Source organism: Chiloscyllium plagiosum, chromosome 2 (assembly GCF_004010195.1).
Source record: "Chiloscyllium plagiosum isolate BGI_BamShark_2017 chromosome 2, ASM401019v2, whole genome shotgun sequence".
Lineage (NCBI taxonomy): Eukaryota > Metazoa > Chordata > Chondrichthyes > Orectolobiformes > Hemiscylliidae > Chiloscyllium > Chiloscyllium plagiosum.
In genome coordinates, this window is record NC_057711.1 from 145778375 (window position 1) to 145796935 (window position 18561).

General features: G+C 39.2%; 1 protein-coding gene across 2 annotated transcripts in view; it reads right to left on the reverse strand.

The window, feature by feature from the left end:
* Window positions 1-389: 389 nt before the first annotated feature.
* Window positions 390-18561, reverse strand: part of uba6 (ubiquitin like modifier activating enzyme 6) — a 119010-nt gene continuing 100838 nt past the window's right edge. Inside the window, exons 27-33 of one of the 2 annotated variants that reach the window (XM_043720610.1) lie at window positions 17770-17841; window positions 16263-16386; window positions 15260-15453; window positions 13353-13480; window positions 8174-8261; window positions 2168-2262; window positions 390-1118 (exon numbers count right to left, since the gene is read on the reverse strand). In XM_043720610.1, coding sequence (XP_043576545.1) covers window positions 983-1118; window positions 2168-2262; window positions 8174-8261; window positions 13353-13480; window positions 15260-15453; window positions 16263-16386; window positions 17770-17841 — 837 coding nt within the window. In that variant the 3' untranslated portion in view covers window positions 390-982. Of the gene's footprint in view, window positions 1119-2167; window positions 2263-8173; window positions 8262-13352; window positions 13481-15259; window positions 15454-16258; window positions 16387-17769; window positions 17842-18561 lie in introns of those variants that run through there. The other variant, XM_043720620.1, reaches the window with a different exon arrangement.

Below are 18561 nucleotides of genomic sequence, written 5' to 3' on the forward strand. Positions count from 1 at the left end.
AAAAAATAAATGAAGCTAAAACCTGCAATTTTGATTACTGCATTATTTACAAAAGAAATTAAAAAATCCCTGCAGATGTCTGCAGATACAAATAATCATCTCCTCAATGTGAAATTACTCACACAAACTCTAATGGTCTGTGAATATAAAATAAGATTTTAACAATATCATACTAAATGACAAGTAAACCAGCCTACAGACACATGATTTACAGAATTTGTTTTAAAAAAACTCAATGGTCTGTGATTTGAATGAAATTGCAGTAGTTACAACAACAAATTGGCTAGTTTTATTTTAAGCTTCTTTGGTCCAAGACTTAAGGGAGACAAATAGAAAAAGCACAACCTGTTGTAGTTGAAAATAGCCAATCTACAGTTGCTAGCATCGCCAAAACAACATGAAATCTGAGTGTACATCAATAATTCAATACTGGAAGACTCAGCTATTTTACAGAAGGAAGGGTCAACTTAATGTGTTTTAAAAATGTTTTACACAGATAGACTGAAGATTGGTGATTATATGGTGGGAATTTATTTCATGGAAATGTTTGATCTAAACAGAAATTCAACTAAGGAGCCACAGTCTATTTCTAAAGCAGTCAATGGTTGAACACTGCTTTCGTACACTTGCTATACATCTTTGGTGCAGGGCAACATGGAACCTTGTTCATTTTGAAATGACAACTAACAAAGCAGTTAAATTAAAACTATGAATGAAGAGTCTCTACAGTAAGGTGATATGCAACATGCTGTTGGGGCTGGACTGTCTTGACTGCATCATAACACAGTATGCGGACAATCATTTAAAAACATCAAATTTTATTGCCACTATTAAGGCAGTCTGCATTGGGCAACATGTGCAGGAGATCACAGAAACATTTACATCACAATAAAGCAGAACAATTTTGCAAATTAGGTGAGTGCTTCTTTACTTCTGTGGCAGTTGGTTCAAGAGGCTGGAGGCATCCAAAGTAAACATGGGCTCAGTTCTCTTCAGGTCGGAAATAGTATCTCACAGGAGGACCTGGCAGATCTTCTTCACCATCAGATTCAGGTGCAAATGACACAGTCAAATCAACATATTTCTTGTCTGATGCTGGTTTGACTAATTTTTGCATTCTGTAGTGGAAAAATATGGACATGAATATAAAACTTTGAATAGTTTTACCCCTGACTAGACACCACTCATCCCTTTCCTCACTCAATTAAAAGTGGCCCATAATAGCTAGACTACCAAAGTGCTCTATAAATGCACCTCTGCTATGGTAATGATTGCGAGACAAGGATCAGACAGAATACGAGGAAAACACATCTAAATTTTACTGTGGGATTTTTCATACCAGAGAGCAGATGGGACCTCAGATAAACTATCAACCTCAAGATTGCAGCACTCCTTCAGTTTTGTACTGGAGTGTTGAACTTAAAGTTCATTGGCTAGGGGGTTTCCACTTGTGAACATTGGCAGAAAATTGGAGCTTCTTGAATGTAGAAGTAGAAAACCCAAGGACATTCTGTTCTAGAGGAAATTCCCAAGAAGTGACTATGAATCTCCTAATCCACGAAAGGCTGGTTTGTAAAATTGAGGGAAAATAGTTCAATTATAAGCCAGTAACACTGAACCTAACTTGTCATTTTCCATTAATTTCTAAACACCAGTGATGGTACAATCAAATCTTTTGCACCTTATAAAACTGATAATTCTTTGATTATCACAAGTTTTGGTGAAAAATCATTTCTTCCCTGTTTACAATTATGAATATCAAAAACTTAGTCCTTTTGGAAAAGATATAGCTAACCCCTCTTTCCAAGCCAAGATCGATAGATAATCTTCCCTCTCTTGAACCAAAAGTTTCCCCTTAACTCCAAATGATAATGGCACCCCAGCTTCAGGGATCATTATATTTCTCACACCAATCAATCATTCTCCAACCTAAGTGAGATTAATTTGTGCTGGGTTGTATTTAAAATTATCCTATTTTCAGAGAGCTCGGAAGACCAAAAGAGGGAGGAAAATTTAATCCCATCACTCTGCATTGGTTACAGCCCATATAATAGGTGTGGCAACTGGTTTCAGCCCACACCAGCCTGATGCCTAATTCACTGTGGTACATATTAATGAACCAATTATTAAACTATTTTACTAGTCAACTCAAGCTTGCGATACTTACGTTAATTTTAGTCGCTTCACATGTCCTGGCATGACAGGTACATACAACATTTTCACTCCATGAACCACCATGGTGGGCTCAATGCTGTATCTTTCCTGAAGTAAAAGAAAGTAGCCTGCATTAAAAAAGCAAGCATGTCTGAAATCAATTAAATACTTTACTACTAGCATTCGACTAGGATTTATCTATTATTTGGGTGTGATGGCTCAGGAAAAGCAATCTTGCCTTTGAGTCAGACGTATGTGGACTCAAGTTCACCGTCAGATACTAGAGAACAGCATTTAGACTGAACTTCAATGCCATATTGAGTGAGTCACATGAAAGTGAGGTCCGACCTGCTTTCATTAAAGATGGACAAAAATAATCCCAAGTCACTATTGAAAGAGTAGCACAGTAGCCCCCATTTGTGATCTGACCAATACTCCCCCCTCAACCAAAACCTCAAACACATTATGTATTTCATTTGAAAGCAAACTACCATGGATGATGTAACATTGAAATAAAAACAAGAGCGTTGAATGTTCTCAGAACAGGAGGCATCTATGGTAAGGGAAACAGGGTCAAGTTTTCAGATCTGCAATCTTTCTTCGTAACTGGATAAAGTTAGGAATGTTCAAAACTTATTACAATGAAGTTGGAGTCAGATTACTTGGAACTTAGGAGTGAAAGGGTTAATTAACCAGAAGCCCAAAACTGTAATACTGAAAAAGCATGTCAAGAAAAGTGGAAGGCTGTAAAAACAAAACAATGACAGAAAAGAAAACAAAAGTCTGAATTAGAATGATAAAAATTCTGTTGGTTTGGAGAAAGCAGAGCAACCATAAACAGACAAACGAGATTCTGCCATGTACATATGAGCATCAAGTACAAAAGGAAAGTGATGTGATGATGAATCTGCGGAAAAATGGCAACAAGCCATAATTGAAGAACTGACCATAGTTTTGATACTCCATGATATTAGAACAATAGGACTGCAATGATATCAGTGGTGAAAACATTTTTGGTCATTTGGAGTATCTGAGAAAGGAGGAAATCAGTAACTATATTTAAGATTCAACAAATTGAGAAAAATTACAGAGAGCCATGCTGAGTTGTAAGGAGTTTGATTGCCCAACACAAAGTAAACTTTTTCATTACAAGAAAACAAGTTTTGAAACTTAGGCATTGGTCAGCAGAATCAACAGGGTAATACTGGAATTTAATCAGTATAATAACAAGTGGTTTACCAGTCAGAAATATTGCAAAGAGTGCTTTTTTTTAAATGAGAACCATCCTTCTCTTTGGAGAATTGGCTTCCAGGGTGACCTGGAGTTATGTGGGATGAAATCTAGCCCCAGATCTAGCTCCAAACTCTCCAAGTCCAACACTCATCCACATATTCCATAATTCTTAAAACAATCTTTTCAATATTAAGGCACGTATCAGTCTTCAGCTAGAACAGTGTTCAACTGCAGGCACCTTTTGAAAGAACATCAAGGCATTGGAATAGGGGCAGAGAAAAAATATTAGAATAATATCAGGAATGAAAGACTTCATGTTACAGTTGTGTGTAGAAAGTGGAGGAAAATGGAATTGTTCTCCTTAGAACATAAGAACTAGGAGCAGGAGTAGGCCATCTGGTCCTTGAAGCCCACTCCACAATTCAATAAGACCATGGACTCAGCTCTACTTATCCACCCCATCATAACCATTAATTCATTTACTATTCAGAAAATTAGCCTCCTTAGCTTTAAAAGCATTTACTGAGGAAGCCTCAATAACTTCATTGGGCAGAGAATTCCATACATTCACAACCCTCTGGGTGAAGAAGTTTCTTCTCAATTCAGTTCGAAATCTGCTCCCCCTAAGTTTGAGGCTACTCCCTCTTGCCTTAGTTTTACCTACCAGTGGAACCATCCTCTCTACTTCTATATTATCCATTCCCTTCATAATCCTATGTTTCTATGAGATTCCCCCCTCATTCTTCTAAATTCCAAATGAATATAATCCCAGTTTACTCAGTCTCTCCTCAGAAACTAACCCCCTCAACACCGGAATCAACCTAGTGAACCTCCTCTGCACCCCTTCTAGTGCCAGTACATCCTTTCTCAAATAAGGAGACCAAATCTGCACACAGCTCTCCAGGTGTGGCCTCACCTGCATCCTATATAACTGCAACATAACTGCCTTGCTTTTAAACTCAATCCCTTTAGCAATGAAGAACAAAATCCCATTTGCCTTCCTAATGACTTATTGCACCTGCAGACCAACCTTCAGTGATTCATGCACAAGAACCCTTCTGTACAGCTGGGTGCTGCAATTTCTTACCATTCAAATAATAGTTCTTTTTACTGTTATTCCTACCGAAATGAATGACTTCACATTTATTAACATTGCACTCCATCTGCCAGACCTTTGCCCACAAACTTAAACTATGTCCCTTAGCAATATTTCACAGTCCTCTGCACACTTTGGTCTACTACTCATCCTAGTGTCATCTGCAAACTTTGACACACCACACGTGGTCCCCAACTCCAAATTATCTGTGTAAATTGTGAATAATTGCAGTCCCGATACTGATCCCTGAGGCACACCACTAGTCACTGATTGCCAACTAGATTAGCAGACATTTATTCCCACTCTTGGCTTCCTGTTGTTTAAACAATCCTCTCTCCATGCTACTGCATTGCCCCGTAACAACTTACATCTTTAACTTATGCAGCATCCTTTGTCAGGCACCTTATCAAATGCCTTTTGGAGATCTAGATACCACACATCTATTGAGTCCTCATTGTCCACTGTGTTCATAACATCTTCATAGAATTCCAAAAGATTAGTTAAACATGACCAGCCCTTCATGAATCTATGCTGCGCCTGCCCAACAGGACAACTTCCGTCTAGGATAGATTTAGGGTAGAAATGTTGAAAATTTATGTGCTCTTTTGACACAGTAACCAAGGATAAACTAATTCCATTGCTAGGATAATCAAAATTAACATATGGAAGAATCTGAGTGAGCAAAATTTACTTTTATGCACAGTGAATCACAATATTCTGGATTTCACCACTTGATAGAAGCAGATTCACTAGTATGACTCAAAAATGATTTCCTATGTCCTTGAAAGGGAAATATTTGTTGTGCTATGAGAGAAGAGCAGAAAAACAACGCTAATTAGATAGTTGTTTCCAAGAAACAGTAAAGACATGGGCAAAATAGTTTCCTTTGTTACACTTTATTCTTCCAAGTGACCATCTTGTGAACTATTTAGATGCAATGTGCGTTGAATACTTCATCGCCATCAAGATCAAGCATGGCAGTTGCCATGACAGTGGTGTTGAGCCCAAGTTGGGAAGAATGCACCTCTCAAAAGGGCCTTGTACAGCTGCATACTAAAAACACAGCACATTCAGGTTGTGTAGCCACATTGTAGCTTTTGCATTTCATAGAGTCATAGAGATGTACAGCATGGAATCAGATCCGTCCATACTGACCAGATATCCCAACACAATCTAGTCCCACCTGCCAGCATCCAGCCCATATCCCTCTAAACCTTTCCTATTCACATACCCATCCAAATGCCTCTTAAATGTTGCAATTGTACCAGCCTGCACCACTTCCTCCAGCAGCTTATTCCATACACGTACCACCCTCTGCGTGAAAAAGTTGCCCCTTAGGTCTCTTTTATATCTTTCCCCTCTCACCCAAAACCTATGTCCTCTAGTTCTGGACTCCCCGACCCCAGGGAAAAGACTCTGCCTTATTTATCCTATCCATGCCCCTCATAATTTTATGAACCACTATAAGGTCACCCCTCAGCCTCCAACGCTCCAGGGGAAACAGCCCCAGCCTGTTCAGCCTCTCCCCATTGTTCAAATCCTCCAAGCCTGGAAACATCCTTGTAAATCTTTTCTGAACCCTTTCAAGTTTCACAACATCTTTCCAATAAGAAGGAGACCAGAATTGCACGCAATATTCCAACAGTGGCCTAACCAATGCCCTGTACAGCCGCAACATGACCTCCCAACACCTGAACTCAATACTCTGACCAATAAAGGAAACCATACCAAACGCCTTCTTCACTATCCTATCTACCTGTGACTCCACTTTCAAGGAGCTATGAACCTGCACTCCAAGGTCTCTGTTCAGCAACACTCCCTCGGACTTTACCATTAAGTATATAAGTCCTGCTAAGATTTGCTTCCCCAAAATGCAGCACCTCGCATTTATTTGAATTAAACTCCATCTGCCACTTCCCAGCCCATTGGTCCAGATCCTGTTGAAATCGGAGGTAACCCTCTTCGCTGTCCGCTACACCTCCAATTTTGGTGTCATCTGCAAATTTACAAACTGTACCTATTCTGCTCGCATCCAAATCATTTATGTAAATGACAAAGAGGGCCCAGCACCGATCCTTGTGGCACTCCACTGGTCACAGGCCTACAGTCTGAAAAACAACCCTCCACCATCCCCACCCTCTGTCTTCTACCATTGAGCCAGTTCTGTATCCAAATGGCGAGTTCTCCCTGTATTCCAGGAGATCTAACCTTGCTAATCAGTCTCCCATGGAGAACCGTGTCGAACTCCTTACTGAAGTCCATATAGATCACATCTACTGCTCTGCCCTCATCAATCTTCTTTGTTACTTCTTCAAAAAATTCAATCAAGTTTATGGGACATGATTTCCCTGCACAAAGCCATGTTGACTATCCCTAATCAGTCCTTGCCTTTCCAAATACATCCTGTCCCTCAGGACTCCCTCCAACAGCTTGTCCACCACCGAGGTCAGGCTCACTGGTCTGTAGTTCCCTGGCTTGTCTTTACCGCCCTTCTTAAAACAGTGGCACCATGTTTGCCAATCTCCAGTCTTCCGACACCTCACCTGTGACTGTCAATGATACAAATATCTCAGCAAGAGGCCCAGCAATCACTTCTCTGGCTTCCCACAGAGTTCTTGGGTACTCCTGATCAGGTCCTGGGGATTTATCCACCTTTACCCGTTTCAAGACATCCAGCACTTCCTCCTCAGTAATCCGGACATTTTGAAAGCTGTCACCATCTATTTCCCTACAGTCTATATCGTCCATATCCTTTTCCACTGTAAATACTGATGCAAAATATTCATTTAGTATCTCCCCCATTTTCTGCAGCTCCACACAAAGGCTGCCTTGCCAATCTTTGAGGGGCCCTATTCTCTCCCTAGTTACATTCCCTTTCACCCTGACAGGAATATACTTTCTTTGGATTCTCGTTATCTCATTTCTGAAGGCTTCCTATTTTCCAGCCGTCCCTTTACCTGTGAACATCTGCCTCCAATCAGCTTTCGAAAGTTCTTGCCTATCACCGTCAAAATTGGCCTTTCTCCAATTTAGAACTTTAACTTTTAGATCTGGTCTATCCTTTTCCATCACTATTTTAAAACGAATAAAATTATGGTCGCTGGCCCCAAAGCCTTATTTCCCAACAGGAGGTCAGGTTTTGCACCTTCTCTAGTAAGTACATCCACATACTGAATCAGAAAATTGTCGAGTACACGCTTAAGAAATTCCTCTCCATCTAAACCTTTGCCATTCCTATGGCAGTCCCGGTCGATGTTTGGAAAGTTAAAATCCCCTACTATAACTACCCTATTATTCTTACAGATAGCTGAGATCTCCTTACAAGTTTGCTTCTCAAGTTCTCTCTATTAGGGGGCCTATAATACAATCCCGATAAGGTGATCATCCCTTTCTTATTTCTCAGTTCCACCCAAATAATTTCCCTGGATGTATTTCTGGGAATATCCTCCCTCAGCACAGCTGTGATGCTATCGCTCATCGAAAATGCCACTCCCCCTCCTCTCTTGCCTCCCTTTCTATAGCATTTGTATCCTGGAACATTAAGCTGCCAGTCCTGCCCATCCCTGAGCCATGTTTCTGTAAAACATGCTTTGCACAAATAATGGTGCAAATGTGCCTTTGCACTCTGTAACTGGATAATTTGGAACTTGAACATCAGCTAAAAGAAGTTTGAATAAAATTATTTCTTACTTTTACAGCATTTATGAAGTTTAAAAGCGTGAAATCTTCTTTTCCATAAATAGTCCATCTATCCCAGATTGTAAATGATATCTCATTCCTAAGGCAAAAGAATAAGTTTGATTTTAGGAAAATATTATTAAATCAACTATAGTTGGAAATGATCATTTGTTTATAGCATTCAGTTTTGCAACATAAGTATGCTGAGATTGTGAGATTTTGGTTCGGTGATACTTTGGAAGTCTGCATTGTGTAGCCCCTTGTAAGACCATGTTGTACCGACATCCTGACCAAACTGTTTTTTTTTAAAAAAGCACAGATCAAATTGCAATCTACAAGCATGCACCGTTCCCTTCAATACGGGGTAGTCCTTGAATCCCTGTGCCCCCGCCCCTGCATTGAAGGGCTTTATATGTAGAACGTACTTGTGCTTTCTCTAAATCTTTTGGCTATTAATTTCCTCTACTCTTTCAAATACCTCAGCAAAATCTTTGGCCATTCTCGTTTCGTGCAAATTTCTCCCTCATTCACTTTCCTTCTTATTATTCAGAGAGCTTTAATCCCTCTATACCTTGAAAAGGTCTCAAAGATCTTTTTCTTTATTTGAAGAACATTATAGAAATGTAAATTGATTTGGCTCTTAGTTTAACTGCTTTTAAAGGGGAAGATGGAGGACATGCCAGCTTGATCAATTGCTTCTTACAAATGATCATTTGTCTATTATGTTTTGATATTTGGGTACCATAAATTGAATAAGGTGGGTTAAAATGTCTCCCCTTTTTGAAGATTTTTAAAACATAATTTGTTTCAAATTAAACCGGAAAAGGACGACAGAAATAATTCTCCATCTTTGTGACCACTTTAAAGTAACTCAGGTTGGAGGGGTGGGTGGGGGGGAGAAAAGAGTTCAAAACTGGAGGGCGGAGGTTTAAGTGTGAGAGGAAAGATTTTAAAAAAGGCCCTGATGGGTAACTTTTTCATGCAGGGATGGTGCGAGCATGGAACCAGTTGTCAGAGGAAGTGGTGTAGACACTTAAAAAGTATCAGGAAGGAATAGGCTGGCAAATGAGACGAGGTTAGATTGGGATGCCTGATTGGCATGACCGAGTTGCACTGAAGGGTTTGTTTCTGCGCTGTATGACTCTCTCGATTATTTCAGGTATTCATTTGATAAGTATAACTCATCAACGATGAAGTAATAGAAAGAAAATTGGTCTGGATGTAAAATAAAGGGTCAATTTACTAGTGCCTGGAGATTAAATTTTAATCTTACTAAGTTAGCAAATTTAACCACACAGGAGTACCCAGTGATATAAACTGCAGACATGCTCACCAGTCCAAAATGATTTGGAGTTGATACTGCAGCCACAGATCAAGTGACTGAAATCAGCTAAGTGAAATTGCCCATCTGAAATCAATACCTAACAATACCCTTCCTTTGTAAAGCTGAAGGTCCAAACCTTAACTGTGCAGCAATTAGCATTTAACTAGGATGTGGCCATGTTATTTCAGAAGCATTTGATAGACCTGACCAACTGTAATTGAATATCACATGCAGATAAGTCATCTCGCACCTTACCCCATGCATGTTTTTGTATACAAAAACATAATACATGAATACAGGCAGTTGCTGTTAATGATAACAGTTAGTAACTTTGGAAAGAGCTCAGAAAGCAGCTAATCACTAGATTACATTTTCCAATGACTGGCTACAATTAAACAACCATAAAATAGATTAAAATGTTTCATTACATCTGCATGAACACTAATGGAGTTAAGCAGCATGGAAACAGACCATTCAGTCCAAATTCTCAATGCCAACCAAGTTTTCCAAACTGAACTAGTCCCACTTGCCTGCATTTGGCACATATAACTCTAAATCTTTCCTATTTGTGTACCTGTCTAAATGTCTTTTAAATGCTGTAACTACTTGCATTTACCACTTCCTCTGGTAGTTCATCCACATATGAACCAGCCTCTGTGAAAAGTCATCCCACGGGTCACTTTTAAATCCTTTTCCCCTCACCTTAAAAATAAGGCCTGTATTTTTGAACACCCCTACTAGCGGGAAAAGCCCTTTGCTATTCACCATATCTATGGTCGTGATCTTATAAACCTCAATAAGGTTACCCATCACCCTCCTACGCACCAGTGAAAAACATACCCTGTCCTATAACTCAAACATTTAGTTCTGGCAACATCCTGATAAACTGGAGAGGGTTCAGAAATGTTTTAAGAATATCCTTCCTATAGCAGGGCGACCAGAACTGTATGCAGTCCTCCACAAGTGGCCTCACGAATGTTCTGTACAACCTCAACATGGCATCCCAACTCCTATACTCAAGGGCCTGAGCAAAGAACGCAAGCATGCTAAATGCCTTCTTAACCACCCAATCTACCTGCGATACAACTTTTGAAAGAACTTCGTATCTGGACCCCTTGACAACACTCCCCAGAGCCTTATCATTAACTGTACAAGTCCTGACATTGTTCATTTTACTAAAATGTAATACCTCACATTTATGCGAATTAAACTCCGCCTACCACTCCTCAGCCCATTGGCCCAACTGATCAAGATCCCTTTGTAATTTTAGATAATTTTCTTCACTGTTGTTGGGCACAGGTTTGACGTGAGAGGAGAGAAATACAAAAGGTTCCAGAGGAGCAATTTAAGAACCTGCATTTATTTCAATGCAAGGGGCCTAAAAGGGAAGGCAGATGAACTCAGGGCATGGTTAGGAACATGGGACTGGGATATCATAGCAATTACAGAAACATAGCTCAGGGATGGACAGGACTGGCAGTTTAATGTTCCAGGATACAAATGCTACAGCAAGTATAGAAAGGGAGGCGAGAGAGGAGAAGGAGTGGTGTTTTTGATAAGGGATAGCATTACAGCTGTACTGAGGGAGGATATTCCTGGAAATACATCCAGAGAAGTTATTTGGGTGGAACTGAGAAATAAGAAAGGGATGATCACCTCATTAAGATTGCATTATAGACTCCAAAGGCCTGTGACCAATGAAGTGCCACAAGAATCCACTACTTTTTGTCATTTATATAAATGATTTGGATGTGAGCATAAGAGGTATAGTTAGTATGTTTGCAGATGATATCAAAATTGGAGATATAGTGGACAGTGAAGGAAGTTACCTCACATTACAACAGGATCTTGACCAGATGGGCCAATGGACAGAGAAGTGGCAGATGGAGTTTAATTCAGATAAATGCGAGGTGCTGCATTTTGGGAAAGCAAATCTTAGCAGGACTTATACACTTAATGGTAAGGTCCTAGAGAGTGTTGCTGTACAAAGAGACCTTGGAGTGCAGATTTATAGCTCCTTGAAAGTGAAGTCGCAAGTAGATAGGATAGTGAAGGTGGTGTTTGGTATGCTTTCCTTTATCAGTCAGAGTATTGAGTACAGGAGTTGGGAGGTCATGTTGCGGCTGTACAGGACATTGATTAGGTCACTGTTGGAATATTGCGTGCAATTCTGGTCTCCTTCCCATCGGAAAGATGTGAAACTAGAAAGGGTTCAGAAAAGATTTACAAGGACGTTGCCAGGCTTGGAGGATTTGAGCTACAGGGCGAGGCTAAACAGGCTGGGACTGTTTTCCCTGGAGCGTCGGAGGCTGAGGGGTGAACTTATAGAGGTTTACAAAATAATGAGGGTCATGGATAGGATAAATAGACAAAGTCTTTTCTCTAGGGCAGGGGAGTCCAGAACTAAAGGGCATAGGTTTAGGGTGAGAGGGGAAAGATATAAAAGAGACCTAAGGGGCAACGTTTTCACACAGAGGGTGGTACGTGTATGAAATGAACTGCCAGAGGAAGTGGTGGAGGCTGGTACAATTGCAACATTTAAAAGGCATTTGAATGAGTATATGAATAGGAAGGGTTTAGAAGGATATGGGCCGGGTGCTGGCAGGTGGAACTAGATTGGGCTGGGATATCTGGTCAGCATGAATGGGTTGGACCGAAGGGTCTGTTTCCATGCTGTACATCTCTATGACTCTAAACACTTGGACAGGTATGTGGATGGCGTAGGTATGGAGGGACATGAACCAAACGCAGGCAAATGGGACTGGATTAGTTGTGAAAAAGGGCAGCATGGACAGGCTGGGAGGGCCTGTTCCATGCAGTAAACCCTGATTATAGCAGCCATTGTGGTATCATCAGCAAACTTACTGACCGTGACTCCTAAATTCTCATCCAAATTGATTATATAAATGACAAACAACAGTGGACCCAGCACTGATCGCTGGTCATAGTCCTCCAGTCAGAAAAACAACCATCCGCCACCACCCTCTGTCTCCTATTGTCAAAACTACCAATTCAGTTGGCAAGGTCTCCCAGTATCCCATGTAATCTATCTTTACTAATTAGTCTACCATGTGGAACCTTGTCAAAGCCTATGTAGACAATGTCTGCCACTCTGCCCTTATCTATTTTTTTTGGTTACATCCTCAAAAAGATCAATCAGGTTTGTGAGGCATGATTTCGCATGGACAAAGTCATGGTGGCTAACCCTAATCAGTCCTTGCCTTTCCAAAGCGTGCAAATCCTCTCTCTCAGAATCCTCTCAAGAATTTACCTACCATTGATATCAGACTCACCAGTCGATAGTTTTCAGGCTTCTCCTTTCTTAAATAAAGGCACATGATATTTGAATAAAAGCAAAATACTCAGGATGCTGGAAATATGAAACAAATACCAAAAACACTGAAGGAACTCAGCAAGTCGAGCAATATCTGTGGAGAGCAAAGTTTCCAGTCTAGTATGATGTTTCAGAACTAGAACTTCAGTTCTGACAAAGTGATACCAGACTGGAAATGGAGGAGCTGATGTTAGACTGGGATAGACAAAGACTGGAAATGTTAGATCTTTTCCCTTTCCACAGATGTTACCAAACCTGCAGTTTCTCCAGCATTCTTGGAGCTTGTTTCTCAAGAATAGTTAGCCAGGTGTAACCTGCTTTGCACAACAATTTTTTTTTTTAAGGCTTAATGTTTATCACCTCAATCATTCAACACTGGAGTCTCTCTCTCCCCATGAAGATTTAAACATAGGCATTTGTTTCTGAAGATATTAAAAATTTGACTATTTTTGCACTTTATTTGATATATTTAAAAGGTTAAATATAAATTCTGAACATCATGGTGATTCCATTTACATCAGACTTTACTTTACCTTATTTGTGTCTTCTTAACTGGAGCTGGTTCAGAAAATACTATAACAGGAATAGCCAGGTTAAAGAAACAATTCCTATATGCCTCAAAGGACTGGCCTTGAACAACTTTAATTAACTCAATAGCAACCTAGAGAGAAAAGACAAAGTTTAGGAGAAAAAAGACAAACCTTGTGAATGAGTGAGATTGGGATTGAGCGATAACACTACTTTAATCTAGCACAGACTAATGAAAAAGCTCCTGCTCCCAATGGCTATGAGAATTCTAAATTAAATAAGTGTGAGCTATATCTTTTGCAAGAGGACTGAAATGAAAACCGGTAACTGTTTTGAACATGATATGTTGATGTTAGCTATCTTCGGGTTCAAACTGCTCTTTTTGGGCAGCACTGAGGGAAATTAATAAGTCAATATACTGGCTGTGCACCTACGTTACTATCATGCTTCTCTCATGTTTTGGGTAAGAATCATTGTTTGATCATGCTAAGGGGTGAGTGACTGAATTCTACACAAAGCTCGAATAGACCTCCTCTCAAAATTTCCTGTAACTTCTGCAGTGTTTATTTCTAATTGTGATCAACAAATGAACATTTACTCTTTTGAAAATTAAAATCAGTTGAGCCAATAACTAAACTAGCATCAATATAAGTTAAGCAAAGCCATAGCCTGACAGGCAGTGCAATTGGGACACATACGGTTACTTGAAAGTTGCTCATTTTCACTTGATAACTGGATGACAAACCTACATGGATAACAAGGAAAACAGGTCCAGAACTGGACATCTATTGTGAAAATCTGTGGTCAGAAATCACAAGCTGGTCCCTCCAATAGAAATGGACATGAGCCCACAAGTACACGGAATCCATGCGTACAAAAACATAATTTTTAAAAATCAATTTACAGAAAAGACAATCCATTGTTTTATTTTTCATTTTTGGTCTTTTGACTTTGACTCCATCCAAAATTCTACTCAAATGAGTACTTCTTATTACTTTTCAGATATGTGATTTTAATGGACCAGACTATATCCCCTCAAACACAACAAGGAGATAGCTTAGACCCTAACTTTTATTTTCCCTGTGTAAAGTGCCGTGTTCTAGATATGACTTGATTGGTCAAACTACCACGCGTTAAGCAAAACACACTTTATTCTTATACTATAGTTAAAATACAAACAAAAAAAAGGAATTGGAAAACCTTTAACTCTATCAAATTACTTAAAATAATATAGCAGTATCCCATAAATAGACCCCTGACAAAGGCAAATTCAGCAAAACAGATTTCCCTCAATTGATATCTCCTTCAGTCCTGGAGAAAGAACACCGACAGAATTGATCTAGCTGCAGAGAGAGAGAATATTCAAGGTTTTGCTGCAGCAGCAGCAGAGAGCTGTATCTAGCTGCTTCAATTCCCCAAACCCCAACTTCAATAACTAAAAGCAAACTAAAACCCTGGGCTTGTGTAAACCTGACTCCACCCATTCATGCTTCCTCGAGTTTAAAAAATAGCTATTATTCTACTTTCCACCTCAGCACCAAGTTTACAACACCTCCCTTCAAGAGAACCAGGACAGACAAATCCCCCTTAAAGGCATAGGATGGTGACAAGACAGTATTTACTATCATTACTTACCATCATAAGGACATAAACAGCCAACTATTTAATAAGGGACTGGAAAGACTCGCGGTCATTCTGGATTGGGGTGACAGCAACCTTTGCTCATGTACAGTTTTTTTTCTAATTTGTCCAGCAGCTTTCACAGGGCTACTTTCTGGTGCCAGCTCACACCTTACCATACAAATTCAATTCTGATTAGTTTGAGCTTCTGATGTCTAGAGTCATTGAGTTATTATTAAACTTCTGCAACATTGATTGGGAATTTATACCACAAGCAATAGAGTGTTCCTACCAGTCCTGATACTGCTGCAGTTGCAGTTGCAATGGCAGGAATGATCCGGCCAGCAATCCTCTTCGTCTTTAATCTGTCTGCTGTATTAATGCTGTACATCTTTGCTCGTATATTGGAAGCAGCAGTTATGAAGTCAATGTGCCCATTACTGTCATTGTCTTTTTCAAAGGAGACTGGAATCATGTGGAGGCGATCTACCGTGCAATAAACAAAAAATATTGCAGTTATTTGGATCCATTTCTCATTTATAGGTTTCACATATTGCATTGAGAATTTCTCTACTCTCCCAATGAATTGTTTCCTCCCACAGGAAATTACTTATTCCAGAGTCTGGTCGGATAGGTAGTAGCTATCTAATACCACATCCAGGTGGCCATTTAGCTCAAATGGTGGGTGGGTGGCATATCCTAACAGCTGAGCCTAATCCTGTCCTTGTGCAACACCTATACAATACAGATAGCATTAGGGACCAGGACCAGAAAACCACAAGTTTAGAACACAAGAGGGAGACTACTCACCTGACAAGTTTGTTCTGACTCTGCTACAGTATAAGTAAACCCATTTACTCCTCTCTCTGGCAGTCCTGTATCTTACTCTACTTCAAAGCTGAACCAGTGTATTTCGTTCTGAGTGGTCTATCCTTTTCCTGATTGACTGTAGAAACCAATTAGCATTCATGACAAAGCTGAGAGGTGGGTAGCTTGAGGTTAGCTCAGAAATCATTGTGCTGCTCAATTACAAGTATAACAACATCGCTATCCAGACTGCATCCAATTCTGATCATCTCACATGTAGAACTGAGTCTCCATAAAAGGCTCAGTGCAGATCATTCAATAAGGTTTTTAATATTTGAAAATGTAGATTTTAAGATGACATGATTTAGGTCTTCACAGGAATGAAATTATTAAATTCTGTCCAAGTCTCACACACTGTATAGTCAATTTAAATAAACCTTCAAAGCAGTTACTAGAAATTCAAATGATTCATAAAACAATGCACTCACTTTTTGTCGCCATTCCAGCATCTCTGGCCTTGTTCAATAGGTCAATAGCGACTCTTTCTTCTTCACTGCTTACTGCAAGTTTTGCCTGGTCAGATTTCTTTACATTTTCATCAGTTTCTATTTGCTAAAACAAATAATTGCCGAATGTTCGTGTAAAGTTTTTGAATGCAAAACAAAACAGCAATATCATTTTAAACAAATATAACTTCATTTTAAAAGTACGTTTTGGGTGTTTTCCCTTGTGTGGAACAGATTTACTGCTTTTGGAAAATCCTTTGAAACAATCTCAATTGGTTTCATGTCCTCTGCAGACATAGAAGCAATTTGCATTTATTAATAATGGTTTGACAGTACAGAAGCTAAAGTATATTAGGGACAAGGGGATAACCAGGGAAAGAATAGGGCTCATTAAAGTGGCAGGGTGTGTGTGGAGCCAGAAGTTGTAATATCTTATTCTGAACTCCCATCATTAGTTTTAGATAAAATCTCTGTTCATTGAGCTATCAATTTCAAAACTTTCCAGCCCAGAAACAGCCAAGCCTATTCTTTGATGTGAGACTGAAGGAGAGTATTGTTCCCATGATAATTACTAATACTTTAAATCGTTATTGCATGAGCAAAAACAAATGCTATACTGTGAAAAAATCTAGACACAAATGCATTAGCTCAAGATGATGGGTTTATGTTGAAGACAATACAGTCCTAGAAATTAGTCCTTTAAAATTCTAGCATTATGAGAATTGTCCTGAGATATTTATAATGGTACTACCTAATTGGGAGCTATGATTTTGCTTGAAATTCCAAATAAAAAAGGAAACCGCCATAAAAGCAGGAAATCTATGGAGAAGTAAACGACCAGCAGAATTTTGTATTATTTATCTATTTTTATAAGATCTCAATGATAAAAGTAACTTTCTTTGTTAATCAATCTTTGAAACTTCTTAATTCAGCTACTAACCTTATAACTGTTTCAGTTGTATCTTGCACAATGTCAACTACAACTCTTTTGAAAATGTAATTTGCACAAATCAAAGTGGTGATTTTTTTTCTTCCAGGAAATTTTTTTGAACTTAATCAATTTAGCAGAATTCTCAGAGTCAATTATCAAAGAGCATTTTTCCTAGTCAAAATTCACTTGACACCTTAACTTTAAATATGCCAGTCCTTTAATCATGTGATGGTATAATTATCACAGTGCACACGCTGGATTCCCAAACCAGCAATATTTGTGTAACTTGGATGCATTCTGGAAATAGGAATGCCTCAAATTTATTTTAGCTTCAATAAATTTTGGACTATTTAAAAATGTCAAGAATTACTGACCAATGATGTGATAGGGCATGAATTTCAAAAACAATCATTGCATTATAAACATTAAAGCCCTTGGATCATGCTCAATAGTTCACAGTGCTGAAATACACCACCATACAATGCACAAATCTAAACACTAAGTGTGAAATAAGTCACTTTCCCAAACTCCGCTCTAATTTGTTACTCGATTACCTACTTTTGCAGAAGGGGTGAATTTTGGAATCTCAACCTTGGAGAGTATTTTGGAGATAGCTTGCTTGGATACATCCTGCAATAAGCCAAACAGTTGTAATGTAAACCTTTCCAGAAATCATGGCCTTTTGTTGCAAATTCCGAGAGACATGCACTTTTTCATTATATTACTTTTTCATTATATTACAATTTTTATTTCATTCCAGTAGTAGAAAGTAAATCTCCTGCCATGAAATACAGCAAAAAAAAAGTTTCCCACTTCAAATTCTATTCTTTGCTATAATTTCTTTTCCCTGGCAACAATCTGAAATTAAGCTATTGTTTCACAACTTGGGTGTCATATTTATTCCTGAGGTGAGCTTTTGACTTCACATCTATACTATTACCAAGACAGACCACTTCCACATTTGTAACATCAACTGCATTTGCTCATCCCAGTTCATTTGCTGCTGATACTATCATTTCAGCCTGGTTTCCTTTATAGTTTGACTATTCCAATGCACTCCCAGTGGGTCTGCTATAGGCTACCATCCATAAACTTTACAGCCTTAAAAAACACTGCTGCCCGTGTCATAATTTTCAGCAAATCCCACTCTCTAATCACCTAAACTGACTCAATGCCAGGAGAATGAGGACACTGCCTCTGTCCTCCGAAATCCACACTTGAGGACCTCCAGAGGTTGCTAAATTACTTGTGCTTCTCCAGCTGTCTTTCTGAGATCAACTAATTCAGCAGGGTTTGGTGGTTAAAGTGCAGAATCATTTGGATTATAATGTTCTGCCAACCATCACAGCT